The sequence below is a fragment of the Rattus norvegicus genome, chromosome 16 (assembly GCF_021556685.1).
Source record: "Rattus norvegicus strain SHRSP/BbbUtx chromosome 16, alternate assembly SHRSP_T2T, whole genome shotgun sequence".
NCBI lineage: Eukaryota > Metazoa > Chordata > Mammalia > Rodentia > Muridae > Rattus > Rattus norvegicus.
In genome coordinates, this window is record NC_141549.1 from 81664484 (window position 1) to 81680054 (window position 15571).

General features: G+C 41.3%; 2 protein-coding genes across 2 annotated transcripts in view; both read left to right on the plus strand.

Annotated features, from left to right (window-relative positions):
- Positions 1-15571, plus strand: part of Erich1 (glutamate-rich 1) — a gene marked incomplete at its 5' end in the record, with an annotated part of 52793804 nt that overhangs the window by 50793924 nt on the left and 1984309 nt on the right.
- Csmd1 (CUB and Sushi multiple domains 1) overlaps positions 1-15571 on the plus strand; it is a 1600021-nt gene that overhangs the window by 1351435 nt on the left and 233015 nt on the right. For both annotated transcript variants that reach the window (XM_087588866.1, NM_001037327.2), the window contains exons 24-25: positions 11568-11759; positions 12660-12786. In XM_087588866.1, coding sequence (XP_087444992.1) covers positions 11568-11759; positions 12660-12786 — 319 coding nt within the window. The remainder of the gene's footprint in view (positions 1-11567; positions 11760-12659; positions 12787-15571) is intronic.

Below are 15571 nucleotides of genomic sequence, written 5' to 3' on the forward strand. Positions count from 1 at the left end.
CATTTCTTTAGGAATCCCTCAGCCTCACACTGCCTCAGGAAACCTGAGGATTGCCAGGCTTTGAACATTTTACTTGACTGCACCAGTCCTAGTCCTAACATTCTACCTTAGAGCCTCACCTCAGATTATGTTATGAGTAACTTCAATCTCCCTCACGTGGCATAGACCATGTGTTCTGTCATGGCCAGACAATTCCAGGCCATGTAAGGGTCACATAAAGGACCATGTTCCTAAATAAGTTACCAGGGTCTGGACCAGCCACCTCAAGCTATTAAGCCAACAGTAGGTGGGAAGAATGTATTGCCCAGAGTGTATAAAAAGTATTTTTAGAGGTGCCAATTTGGATATTATCATGAAAATTAAATAAACATGAATATATGCAGTACTGAGTTTTAGACAATGGGAATAGAAGTTGAATGCTGAAAAAATATACTTCTAATATATATATATATGTATATGTATACATACATATACATAATTGAATGCTTCCCTAATTGTTTCTCCAACATTTGCATATAAATGATTTCTTGTAGAGGCTATTTCCAACTTTAAAAATAATTATGTAATTGAATGTCACACAAACGTGGAGGACTCTTAGAAACATTGTGGAAAGAGTATGTTTAAAGGGAATTTTAAATCTTGAAGGCACATTAGAATTTGTACGTGCTGCATTTTGACATCTGGGCTGTGCTGATGGAGTCACCTTTGTCACCACCTTCCCCTTGCAGGTTGACTTTATTTGTGCTGATAGTCCAGGTTTTAAGCTCCATGGTCAATCTAGCTTCATTTTCTATCTCACTTTGTAGAATGAATATTTATTAGAGAATTATGTAAAACTATTTTTAGCTTATAAATTTTCACTCGTCTTTGTCCAGGAGGACTACACAGTTACCACAGACTCTCCTGCCAGCCAAGCAGATGCTTAGAACTGTCTAGGCATTTTAATAAATTGTGGAATTTCAGAGTGTAAAACAAAAATACTACTTTGACATATTATTTCTAGAAAAGCAAATTTGAAAAAAAAAGGAGAGAGAGAAAGGGAAAGCAGACCCTTGGGGGGAGGGGGAAGCTATACTTTAAATAACTAAATTAACTATTTGTAAACCACTAGCTTGTCCTGTCTTATGTTGAAGACATTGGTACTTCTCCTATGAAATGTTGAATGTTGTAAGCTGAGGTGACAGCTGTACTTCTCCTCATTACTTCTGTGTAAAAGTGTCTGCATGAACATTGTTTGTATGTGCACTTGTGAAACTAAAGGAAGAGCCACCACGTCTAGGCTCACCTGTGTGGCTTCTCGTCAGCACCTTGTCCCCAAGGGAAGCACAGGTGGCTCATTTAGAAGCAGCCATACACTCAGAGAGTGGCTGCCTATACATGGGCTTTCCTGTGCTCCTCTCCTGTTGTCACGGACCCTCAAGAAAGGAGCCATGTAACTCGGCATGTGACCTCCTTGGCTGGGGGCCACCAACACAAGGGTGACCTCTCTCATCCTTAGACACTCGCTGATGGATCTATGACACCACTCGTGAGGTTGAGCCCTGGAAGTGGCTGCGACTGTACAATGAAATATGGTGTTTTATCCAGTGAAGCTATTACGTGTTCACCATGTGTTGAGTGAACACATGATGTTCTGCTAACATCTGCTATAGGCTCAGCGGGAGAACGTGTCTCAAGAAAGTAATGTGGAAAGTAATTGAGGAAGACCCCTATCAGCTATATCTGGAGTCTACATGCACATGAGTCTGCACACACATGTGGCAACATGGTAACTGTTACATGTTGGTGTTCAACCAGAACCAACCACAAGCTCTCAATGAACAAGGATTTGTTATTTTTTAACTCTTTAGCATCTAATGCTCTTCTTCAGCATAAATCAGGAGTAGACGATGTACTTTATGGTCTCAGTAACCAGTGAGTAAAACAAAGGTGATATATATATATATATATATATATATATATATATATATATATATATATATATATATATATCTTAGAATGAATCCTCAGCTAGATAAGGAGAGAAGTCATGTCTGTGCATTCTGTCTCTGTCTGCTTCTCTTCCTCCCTGCCTCTTTAGTCTTGACATCCATTAATGTATTCTACCCAAAAAATAATATAAAAAGAACAAATATATTGGCTTAGGGAGATAATGCCATCAGCAAATCGCTTGCCTTGCAAGCATGAGGACCTGAGTTCAGTTCCCAGAACCCACCTTAGAAGCATGTCCTTAGCAATACATAGTTGGAAAGTTTGAGGACACAAAGAGAGGTAGATGGCCAGGCTCACTGGGAAGGCAATCTGGCCAAGATGGTAGGCTATAAGCTCAGTGGGAGAATGTGTCTCAAAGAGTAATTGAAGAAGACACATAACATCTATGTCTGGCATGAACATGTGTACAGGCAAAAACACACGAGAGAAGTTATTTTGCCCACAAATATCTTTCATCAATAAAAATAAATTTGACTGATCTGAGAGAATTACTAGATATGATTGATTAGTATCCAAAGTTTCATCGTCAGTCAGAAATTTTAATTAAATTAGATTTTGAAGATTACCATTGAAATTTCACTTTTATATCAGAGTCTCAGTTCTACCTTCAAATTTATAATCGAAATTAAATGTGAAAACAAAAAGCTACAGTATATGGTTATACTGAGCAGAAATGCTAGAAAACTGTTCATATCAGGCCACATAACTAAGATGCTTCCCTGTGATGGTGAAACCTGCAAAGAGTCTGGGAATGTTAACCTGGAAGCTCAAATGATCTGTGCCTCCTCTTGTCACCTATGTCCCTCCCTTCATTTATAAAGATGGAAATGGACAGCTTGCACGTGTCATTGGGAAAGACCAGGAGCAAGACCAGCAAATGAGGTTCCAAAGCTTGAGTGAGCTGCTGTGCTTCAGCTGGGGTGGCACAGGGGCACTTCTTGACAGGTTCCTAGACAATTGTCACAATCTACGCTAAGTCATAAGTCTTATTTTCCAACTGGAATCTAAGAGGACCCAATGCCTTCTTCTGTGTGTGAATAGTCTCTGAAATATGTTTATTTAGCTCCTAATTATCATCAATCAAAGGTTCTTTGCTCCCCCAACACATCAGGAAGCTTTAGTGAGGGCTGATCTCTGAGTCAGTGCTGGGCTCAAGTTCAGATACCACCTAACAGAGGTATCTGATCCTTGCTTGTGCTCAGTGCACACCCTTTCCGCTCTGAGAGCCCTGCTCTCCCTCCTCCACGTGAGCGAACATGAGCTCATCTGAACTATTGTCTTCTAACCCTACCTTTGATAGTTTTGCAGCGACTCTGCCTTCCTATCTGCTTTCACTCCATTCTGCTCCACATGACCACAAATGGACTCTTAAATGCTAGGTCTGTGGTGTATGTCATTCCGAGTATCCCTGTGGGTGTATGGTTGTTTGTATGCCACTCCCAGCACCTCTACAGCAATGTGAGCCAGGGTTAGTGATACATGAGTGTCAGGGCATTGTGTTTTGTATCCCCCAACTGTTCTCCTCCTCCATTCTTCGCATCTGATTCCACCTCTTTGACATCCAGCTTCGGCAGATGCAGATGTTATAGGTGGGCTGCACATCATTCATTCTCTGGTACACTGGGAATCATGACTACCATGCTTCTCTACGTACCACAATGTTTTTTCTCTGCCATGCCCAAGAATTTCCTTTCCAGTATGTTTCACTCTGGTTTGAGGACTCGGTAAGGTACCTGTACTTCCTTCTAGAACTATCCAAATGGTTTTCTTCCTGACAGTACCTAGACATCTTTATGTGCTTCTAGACGTGGTAACGTCTTCTCCTCCACCATTTAGCAAAATGCTTTGCCAGTATTTAGCTTCTTGGTTACAGAGCAGAAGGTGGGGCTTCTTTCCTCTATTCCCTGAGCCCAACAGTTTGCCAATGACTCTGGTGTTGGCATCCATGTTGTGGATAAACTGAGGAAGGCAGCTGTTGGGGGTCAGTGTTTTGAACCACTGTCCAGGGTAGATCCGGATACCTGCAGGGGCTGCTGCCAAAGGCAGCCAGTGATTAGAAAAGGTGCTCAGTAGACTGTTTTCTGAGGAAACAAAGCTTAATTTACTGGGACTGGCACTCTCTGTGGCCAGTGGAAAACTATGAACTCTTTTAAGTCCTTGGAGCCAGCATAAAAGAGAAGGAAAGAGAGAAAATTCAAACACACACACACACACACACACACACACACACACACACACACGATAAAATGAAAGGCAGAGTTCAATGACTTCATATACCCAAATATACATGAATAACTACATCATGGATACAGACGTACAGACAGACATGTACATATTCACACATAGAATGGTTAGACCAAAGCTTCAGCAAGCTAACTCCAAATATTCCACACATGCAGACATAAATTCACATGACTGGTGAATGGAAGGAACAATGTCTCAGCTCCCATTCACATAAACTTTATACATGCATACATAGTTCATGGATGGGAGAGACAATGTTCCAGCCACACTGCACCATAATTTACCATACCATACTTCACTTTATTCTTTCTTCCATGGCTTATGTATCCCAGCAAAATCTTTCAGGCAGAATACAGTTACAATGTGATTACATTTTAGTTTTTCTTATAGTGAATGATTATAAAAATAACAATGTGTTTCTCAGTACCTTTACAAGAGATAACATTAGGTAGTACAGGTAAAGAACACAAATTATTCTCAAGAGGCCACATACGTTCTTAACCAACTAGCTATAGATTAACAAAATGTAAGCAAGCAAGGCAGTTTTCTCAGCAAGCAGGTAGCAGCAATTTGCAATTACAAATAAAGAAGTAATTTTGTTATTTATCCTTAAAAGTAATCTCAAAAGAATCTTAAAAGAATCACAAATCTTTTTTAAAACTTTTGTAAAAAAAAAAGTCATTATCTACCTTAAATTCTAAAAATGCATATCTACTCATCAGTAATTCTTAATAAATCACATCACAAAACTGAAGGCAAAAATGGGTATAAGAAATCAACCATCACCAGTCCAGCCTCAGTGCAAATCACATCAGCCAGTGCTGCCATTGTTCTTGTTCCCCGACCATAAAGGTCCCCAGCTTGACTAATAAGAGCGTGCCTTTCTGAACCTCAGATTGTTCCCTAAGATTTTCTACATCAGAAACCATCTCAAACTAGCTTCACTAACAACGTCTTTATTTTTCCACATGTTTCCTAGGGTGGGAGTCATTGTTGACAATTTATATCTCTAAGCTCTTCTCTGGGATGCTGATAGAATCATTAATCTGCTCCAGCAGCAATGCCTGAGAGAGATCAAGCTTTAGTACTGTAAATGCCAGAGACACTGTCCAGAGTAGGGCTGGAAGCCTCCTTAAAGTTTCCATACAATTGTTAGATTATGAGAGATGTAAGGGCATTAAACAGAGCAGAACTCCATAACAGCATGGAGTCCTCAGAACACACAGTCCTCAGAGCCATGCCACATGAAGGCTCACCCATGTGGCTGTGATAACCCCTGGGCAGCGTTCCTTGAGTTCTGAAGCCATTTGCTGTCCTTCCTGTGGGGCTCAAAACTGATGATAGTGTCTTAGCAAGGGAATCAAGGTTCTTGGCTGGAGTTTCAAGCTTGGTGTGTGGAGAATGGCTCCAGGTGAGTCAGAACTTCAGTCGGCTGCTCTGCTGAACTTTTCCCTGCTCTATACAACCCTGCCCTAAAATACAAAAAGGATGAATATGTAATGAGAAATCAGAGGGTGAGGAATATGAATTCCTCTACATAGACACCTCAGAGTGGCTGATGTCCCGATTCTTGGCTTCTTTCATTAAGCAGAGCCAACCAGATATAAAGCTTTTTTGTTTTGTTTTGTTTTTAATTTAGACAAATTAAATGTAGACAAAATTCAGAGCTGTGTAGTAATATTTCAGGATCAACTTGAAAAGACCTTATCTTCATTAACCTTGTTTTATCCTTTAATTAAAAAATATTAGTGTATTTTTATTGCACAGTCATGAGTGATTTGATAAAATGCACTGGGTGCTTTTAGGGGCAACAGGAGACATTTCATTATCTGACCTCCATCATAGACTTCTTGACTTTCCTGTCTCTTCCCAGAGGTCAGGAGCTCACATTTCAATTTGAGTACATCTTGATCACTATTGTTATTTTACTGAAAATTCGCAGTTTCTTGACACAGGGGGGTCTCACATCAAAAATAATAAAAAGTGATGTTAAAAGACAATGTGTGGGCTCTTTCTTCCTCTCCTTCTCCTCCTCCTCCTTCTCTTCCTCCTTCTCTGTCTCTGTCTCTGTCTCTGTCTCTGTCTCTCTCTCTCTCTCTCTCTCTCTCTCTCTCTCTCTCTTTCTCCCCACACACACACTCTCTTTCTCTTTTCCTCTCCCCTGCCACCCCATTCTCTCTCCCCATAGTAACTTCTCTGACTTTCGGCCTTGGAGCCAGTGATCTCACCCAAAAGCAGCTTTCCAATAAACCTGTCTTTAATATATTCTTTAAAAAAAAGAAAAAAGATAATATGCAGAAAAATACTTAATATGTGGGGGAAATTAGGTCAATCAATGAAAAATTACATTGCCTTATAAATCAATGGAAACCTATAGTAACCATGACCACGGAGTGACACAGATTTATAACTTGATATTTTCAAACCAAATGCAAACACTGCACTTAGAGAATTTTATTCTTATGAGTTGTATTTTTAAACACAGGTCAATTAAGACTTCAAGAAGTTCAATATTAATTAACTCTTCTTCTCAAGTAAGTCACAAAAAATTAGTTTAAGCAGTTACCCCATACCAACCTCTCATTTCATAAAGCTGCTACTAGAGTTAACAAAATGGATGTTTGGATTGTTTTTTTCAGTATACCTTTCCTTTCCGAAGCAGATGTGTGAAATCATTATCCACATTTTAGAGGTGCTAAGCTTTTATAGATTACTAAGAAAATGATTATTTTGTCTGGCTAAAACACTGCCCACATTGAAATGCTTTATGTAAAACTGTGAGGTAGTGGTTTGCCATGTCTGATGGTTTCAGTTACTCCCAGGAGAAGACACTAGGGCGACAGGTGCCTCCTCTAACCATATTCTATAGTTACTGAGCAGAAAAGGCACATTCTCTGGGTCACAGAGCCAGAGTTATTAATACCCAACTCCAGGTCCTTATCGCACAGAGGGATACATGTAAAGGGAAGCTTTAGTTAGGAAATTAGAGGATGGATATTCAGTCTACATCTATCACTAAATCCTCATTACATTTGGGAGAGCTGTAAGATAAAGACATGTCTTAGAAAATAGGTTGTGTAAGGAATATCAAAATGCATAATCATTACAAAAGATATTGGGGAGTAATTTTAATATACTTGATGTTTGGATCTTGTTTGACTAGAACACATCAAATTCTTGCTGCAACGATGATTTATGAAGAAATCTCTAGAAGAGAGACAGAAGCAAAATGACTAAATATTCAGGCATAGACTATAGCTCCTCATAATGTTTTGACACAAATAACTTGATTTATTTTTTTCAAAGTGGCATGAAGAAAACATACAGGCAGTATTTAGCCTGTCCCTGGCAGCCTGTGGCTTCATTACAGGGGAGGTTACTTGTCAATATTTTTAAGCTATCATTGTTTAGTGGCATTCATATAAACTATTTCAAAATCTTTTTAACTTTACATTATATCAGAGATGTCTCTTTTTCATAGAAATAATTTTTGTAGATTCAAATAAAATGTCTTCTAGTAACTTGGAATTAAAAAATGTGTTGTAGTAAAAAAAAAAAACATTTCCCCTAAAACAGTGAAGATTTAACGTCCTAGTGATGTAGAATAATTTTAGACTTCTGTAGTTCCAAATCCCTTTATCAATTTTGAAAGTAGTGTTAGATTATTCTTGGAGCAGATGGTATGGGTTGATCTTCTAGCATCATGGTAGACCTGCATTCCTGGACACCCAGAGAGTCAGACATGGGTCCCCATGTATCTACAGAGATGGGTGGCTCGAAGGCTGGAGCCCTAGGCAGACTCTGGTCAAACCCGAGTACCCACACAGACAGTACCCTGTTTCATGGCTTGTGACTAAGCTTCTTTGTAGTGCAAGGGACTCAGACATATCTCTGGAAGATGATATACCTTCCTCTCATTCCATTAAAATATCAACCAAGGTCTCGTCTATGCAACCCCCAGGTAGAAGTGTCTCTGGTTTCTATTGTAACTGTGTCAATTAACAAGCCATTAGAAATTCAGGAGAACATGCTCTCTTTGGTGGATTGACAATTGGACAAGTAAGTTATGGGATGGCCAAATACTCCGCCACCTTCCAGAGTGGAAGGATGTATCTCACAGAAGAACTAGGTAAGCCTACAGGTGTGAAGAATTGAGTGCAGAACTTTTATGAGGCAACATATTTTTTGTGACCTTTGGAACAAATAATAAAGGTAAAGAAAAAAATAGCATATAACCTAGGAAGCCTCTGTCTGTCTTTCTGATGATGTTCCCGCTCATCAATAAATCGCTTCCTTCCCTCCTTGGCCTGACATGTAGCACAAACAACTTTCTCAACTAAGTGATTAAAAAGGAACTAAACATAATTCTATAAAACCTGGCTCCACATCAAATTTAGTTGAAATTTTTACTGATATGCATTATCTCTCTCTCTTGTTTCTTTTTTTGATTCCTTTTTCTTGCCTCAAATAAGCCATTAGAAGAGGAGAAAATGTTCAACTAAGATCATTGTGGAATAAAAATCCTTGTGGAGCTAGGAGATTTGGTCCCACAAAAAACATATTTGCTCAGCATGAACAATACATGTTCTGAGTGCTATCAGAGACACTAACATTTGTAGACCATCTGGGCAGTGGTGACCAGGCAATACTGAAACCATTCACTGAATTCCCAAGAGCATCGCTGCTCTTGTTCCATAAATGCAAGCACACATCCACACAAAACAATGTCTTCTGGGGGCTGTGCTCTTTCTTCATGGAAGACATGATTTATTGTGAAACTGAAAAGCCGCTGTGGCCATTTGTCTGTATACATTCTCATCTCACTTAAAGTGGGTCTCTGTGTGTTGGGTTAATCTCTCTGTGTGAATGGATATTCGTGTGTGTGTGTGTGTGTGTGTGTGTGTGTGTGTGTGTCTGTGTGTGTGTGTGCCTGCGTGTGCACATGTATGTGCACAATTATATGACATGCATTAGTGGAATGGAAACCGTACCCTAACCCAACTGTGATTGAGACCATTGCACTAAACAGGCAACTTTCAAAGATTCCAAGCATGTGTACAGTTTAAAAACCTGACCAAACACCCAGTTCACTCAATCTTATCAACAGCCCACCATAGAAATCCAACTGAGGGTTTTTAACTTGTGCGCATTCTGAATATGGATCTACATATGACATTTTTATGAATTTACAATATCTGGATTCCAGCTGCTCTTGGCAGATGAACTTTTGGATGATGGTGGGTGAACTTCAGATACTCTGTAGGCTGTGGCTATCTTGGGGGTGGGGGGATAAAGTATGGAGAGGGTTTCTAGGTGGCCTGCAGTTGGTCTATGACAAGACCTGGGTGGACTATTGTGTGCAAAGTGGCACACTAGATGAATGCTTTAGTTGGTTAGCGATCCTAATACAATAGCACTGACAATAAGGCTCAACATTGTCTTCATGGTGCCTAAACCTCTTCTGTTTAATGGATTCCCAAGTGTACATGCACCTGGGATGATACTAAGCACACTCAGTTTCAGAAGAAGGGACATTTGGGCACCATGTTTGCTCTAGCCAATAGAACCTTCCTAGAGGTGTGAGGTCACTGCCACCTAGCTGATCATTCTGTCTCCTGTTGATGCAGGGCCTGGGTAGGATTGCCTCCTGAGTACAGTTCAGATGATATCCCCTCCAAATTCCAAAGCCATGTGCAACAGCATCAGAACGATCCGGGCTTACATCACTCAGGCCTAGTACAGCACCAGGGTTCAGGGAGACTTGTGCTTATGCTGCACAAGACTCCAGTATTTCACGGAGATGGCATCATTGCAAAGTCCCAGGGCTGCATGTAACTGAGGCCCTTTCCTTATTCCCACACTGAATTGTGGCAATTCAAACTGTCCCTCTTTGCAGTAACATGACAGGTGCTTCTGCTCTTGCATTTCAGTTTTCCTACATGGTTAGCATTTGAAAACAGAGCGAAGTTACTGTGAAGATAATGATTCTGTGGTCAGTGAAGTCTGATACTGCAGATCAGGGAACTTTGCAAAAGAAAGCTGTGGTGCGGTGCAGCCCAGGAAAGGACCAGAAGCCTGCACTTTCCTTTCCATTCCATCTACAAAGGAGCAAGACTTTGTCTTGCTTATTTAAAGCTCCCTGGAGTAAAACCAGATTGCAAATGTAAAGAGCAATTCTCCTCAAAGGCTTGCAAGCTCGACAGGCAAACAGTGTGGAAAGTTGCAGATCCATTTTCAAATTTAATCTAATTTAGCAAAGAAAGGTTAGGTAGGAATGGAAGCAAACAGACCACATGGCTCCACAAACATTCTAGCTCTGCTTTTGATAATCATTGGAATTTGCATCAAGATCTACAGAGCAATATGTTAGTGTAAGGCTGTCTCCACAGGCAGCCCTAAAATACTGCCTCTCTTGGAAACGAGGTACAGCTCAGAACCACAGTGGCTAAATCTTCATTTTAGTCATCAGCTCATTTAAAGGTTCATGGTAAGATGGCTCTGTGATTCCTTTTGCAGTCTGAGCTGCTGAGGTCCTCAGGTGGCTCTAGACCAGGCTACAGGATCATGGCCGTCTGGATCTCCTGAGACCTGGTTTGGATTAGTGACTTGGTGGTTATGCGTGTATTCTATATGTGCATGAAGGTGGGAGGTTAAGGATGGGTGTCTTCCTCAATTGTTCTCCATCCTATTTTGGGAGATAAGGTCTCTCACTGAACCTGGAGCTCAGTGACTGGCTAGCAAGCTCCAGGGGTTCCAGTTTTTATCTTCTACCATAGCAGGCATTTTACGTAATTACTGAGGATCCAGACTCAAGTCTTGTGCTTCTGAGACAGGCACATAACCAATGGACTGAGTTATTTCCAAAATCCAAACAACACCATTTTAACTCTCATGGTGTTTGAGATCTTGGAGGTAGGGAAATTGCCAGGAGGTGGGTGCTGTGGGTTTTCTTGCACAACGCTCTCACAACAGCCATTTGACACCCTCACTATGGGTGTCTGAGTTGAACAGGAGCTACATGTGGAAGCTCTGAGCTTACGCCTGAAAGGAATTTTGAGCTGGAGAAAGCAGCGTGCTGACCAGAGGTGGGGATGAGATGTCAGAAACACAGAGCCCTTGGAAGGCAGAAAATAGACAGCAGAGGGGTGACTATGGCAACCATACTCTTTAGAACAATGCCATTTGCTTTTAGATCTCACCAAGACCCACAACTCCTTTTTTCCTTTGGAATAACACCTGTGTCCTTTTCTTCCAACACTTGACGGTCTCTCATCTAAAGACTGAAGTGCATTCTCTCTTGAGTTGATTCACCTGTCCCTTTCTCCCTCTAGGTTTTGACCTAGTGAAATGTGAGGATCCAGGCATCCCTAACTATGGCTACAGGATCCGAGATGATGGTCACTTCACAGACACTGTGGTTCTCTACAGCTGCAACCCAGGCTACGCAATGCATGGCAGCAGTACCCTGACCTGCCTGAGTGGGGACCGAAGGGTGTGGGACAAACCTATGCCTTCCTGTGTGGGTGAGTCGGTAACGCTGGGTCAGACTCCAACGAAAAGCCAGTTCAAAGAGTTTATGCTCCATGTCCCTTGGGGCAAGTTCCTGAGAAAGGGGATGTTTGTATATATGCTGATTACATCCCATGGTAGACATAGCAAGATCTACTCCTCCTGCCAAGGTCCCAACCACAAACCGAAGTTCAGTTCTACCACAGTTTGCTCTTGGAATCAAGGAGTTCACTAGACTTACTCATAATATATTGTGTGAGAAGTTATCAGCAATAGCGTGGGTGGCCTCAAAGCAGCCATACTGGAAGATGTGTACCCAGAATGCATGGTAACTCCCATACCCAGTTCTTCCCCACCTACCTACTCTAGTCTTTCCTTGAGACCACAAAGCTATGTGTAATTAGGGTAGAATTGTATACAACTGATTGTGGGAAGGGGTATATACTCAGGTGAAGGTTATCACCCTCTCAGCTCCACCTTCTGTGAGGCAACAATCAACAAGCCAAAGATGATACTCATTTGTGAGTAGTTCTGGCCAAACTCCTGAAACTGCCAGCATTATGACTGGGAGGATAGTCCTCGGCACCAGATCCCAAGACAGGTATGCAAATATGTGCACGTTCTAGGAATAAAGGATAGACAGCCTATACTTTGGAGTGTTGGCTACATGTATTGTTGTCACTAGAACTAGGGCAAGAGAGTGTTAATGTTTGTGTGCTTAGCTGTGATAGCTCTGGGGGTTCAGGCTACCTGTTCCAGTTTAGCATGGAAAGAAGGAAAAGAGACGTGATGGGCAGCTGACTTATTCCTCATCTATCAATTAATACAGGCATGCTAGGCTTTGCTTGCAAAACTAAACAGGAATTCAGGCAGGCAGACATCCGAGTAAACTTCCCCTGTCTTGTCTTTTACAGCAGAGTGTGGTGGTCTCGTCCATGCAGCCACATCAGGACGCATACTCTCTCCTGGCTACCCTGCCCCATATGACAACAACCTTCATTGCACTTGGACCATAGAGGCTGATCCTGGCAAGACCATCAGGTACTTGTTGTGTGGTATCAATCATTAGGCAGTGGGAGGTCTGTCTGGTCAGTGTCCTTGCAAGAGAAGCAGTAGGCCATGCACTCTATGATTAAAACGTGTGAGCTTATGAAGAAAGCATTCTGCCGTGGCTATACTTTTCCTCACATTTTTATAATTGTATGTTCAGCTGCCTTCAATAAGTGGAAGAACTTGTATCTGACAGTGAGCTTTGCTGTATAACATGGTACCATCAACACTGAATACTAATTCCGTGGGTTCCCTATGTATCTTAAAAGTGTGAAAGAGGTATGTTGAGCTGAACTTCCATATTCATCCTCCAGCATTCAGCCTAAACTAGGTGGTCTGAGAAGGTCAGAGACCCTCCCTGAGTTCTCTTCCTATAGAATAAGTTATGGTGGAGTAGTAGTCTTAGCAATAAGAAAGGACAAATTATGTCTTCACATGTAAGTATGGTAAGCCATGTGCCAAAGCAGACCTCAGAGACCAGCCAGGGTTCCAGGTGAGAAGAAATAAATTCAGTCCCTATCATTGTTAATAAAAGAAAATCAGAGGATCAAAACAAAACATAAAACAAAACAAACGCAACAAAGAAATAAAACAGGAATCAGCCTGTGGTTCTAGGAGAAGGTAGAACAAAAAGAAAAATGCCAATTTACAGTTAGAGCAATAAAATGGATTGTGGAAAACTGAAGAAAACAGAAATGTTTAAATCAAGTTTTCTGTTGCAACCATGTGTTCATGGTGAGCTTTTTAAGCCCACAAATAGCAGTATTGTTAAAGTTCTGATGGGTCATCTATGCAAGCTCAGCACATCATGCAGAAGGCATGTAAGGATCCACTGACCTCACATTAGATCCTCATCATGTAAGAGGACTTCAAACTGAGGAGATAAAAAAGAGAGAGAGAGAAAGAAACAAGAGAGATAGAGAGGAAGAGAAAAGAGGAGGGAGGAAGAGAGGGAGAGAGAGGACCACTGATGTGTAGATCAGTAGACAGGAGACTCTTCAGAGTGGGAAAGGGACAGCACAATGAGGAGGAAGGAAACATGTGCATGATGGGGACTAAAGTTCAAGGCGCCTTCTGTACACATAGAAAAATGTTATCATGAAACCTATTATTTTGCCCCCTCACTACATGCAAATAAGAACATTCATAAATACCTTATAGTTCATTTAAATTTTATTGTATGCTTGATCAAGATAAATGACTGATCTATCAGAAGAGTACCAAGGTAAATTTGAGTAGCAGAATCAATAAAGTTTGTTGTTCACCAACCAACATGTAAGTAAATATGAAATCATTGAGGGGTGTACACCTGGCTGAAATGATACAGAAGTCATTCATCTGGCTCTAAGGAATAGAAAAAACTCACCATTGTGAATGACTCTGTGAAAACAGTTTTCTGACTCTTTGGAGGATTTCAACATTTATGTTTCTTGGAATTCTCCTGTGGATGAAAAAGGGCAGTGTCTCCCCTGAATGAGATCAACTGTTGGGTCAAACCAAACTGTCAGGTAAATGTAAGCCTCCATTAAGTATTGATAAGAAAGGAAAGAGATAATTAGCAAAGAATGGTGTTATGTAAAGTTAATAAGTATAGAATTTTTCTTTTATGTTATTATTTATTACGTGTGGGCATAGTGCAAAGGGTATACAGGTATGCTAAGGGGCCCAACATAAAGATTGAGTGTTATTCACAGGGACTATTCATCACCCTTTCTATCTGTTTGTTGTTGGTGGTGGTGGTGCTGGTGGTGATTGGTGGGGTTTTGTTGATATTATCGTTGTTTCTTTTGCTTTGATTTTCCTAAGTCAGTGTCCCTCACTGCCCAGGACTCACCAGCTAGACTAGGCTAGCTGGCGAGAGAACCCAAGGAGACTGCTTGTCTCTGCCTCTCCAGTGCTGAGAGGAGAAGGCTGTGCCACCATCCCCAGATTTTTTATGTGGGTTCGAAGGATCAAGCCCAGATTCTTCAGCTGGCATGAAAACACATCACTGACTGAGCATTTCCCCACTCAACGCTTTTCTAGTCATCAGCCTAGAGGCAATCATATACACATCTATCCCATTGTACAATATTTTCACTCCACACCTCCCCTGAAAGTAAGCATTTTTGAATGTATCAGCACAACTTTAAAACATTTATTTATGTATTTAAGTATTTATTTATTCACATTCCAAAATGCCTCCCCCTCTTAGTCTCCATCCCTGAGAGTTCCTCTCCTCATCCTTTTACTCTGAGAGGACAGCCCCACCTCCCAGTATCCCCCCTACCCTGGTGCATCAAGTCTCTGCAGGATTAGGTGCATCCTTTCCCACTGACTCCAGACAACGCAGCCCTCTGTTACATATGTGCCTGGGACGTTGGATGAACCATTATATAGTCTTTGATTAGTGGCTCAGTTTCTGGGAGTTCCTAGGAATTCAGATTAGTTGACACTTTGTCTTCCTGTGGGGTTGTCATCTCCTTGAGGGCTTTCAATCCTTCTAACTCTTCCATAGGAGTTGCTGATTGCCATCCAGTGTTTACCTGTGAGTATCTGCATTTGTCTCAGTCAACTGCTGGGTAGAGCCTTTCAGAGGCATGCTATGCTAAGCTCCTGTCTTCAAGCACAACATAGCATCATTAATAGTATGAGAACTTGGTGTCTGCCCATGGGATGAGTCTCAATGAGCCAGTCCCTGGTCAGCCATTCCATCAGTCGCTGCTTCCTCTCTGTCCCTGAATTTCGTTAAGACAGGATGAATTTTGGGTTAAAAGCTTTGTAGGTGAGTTGTCCT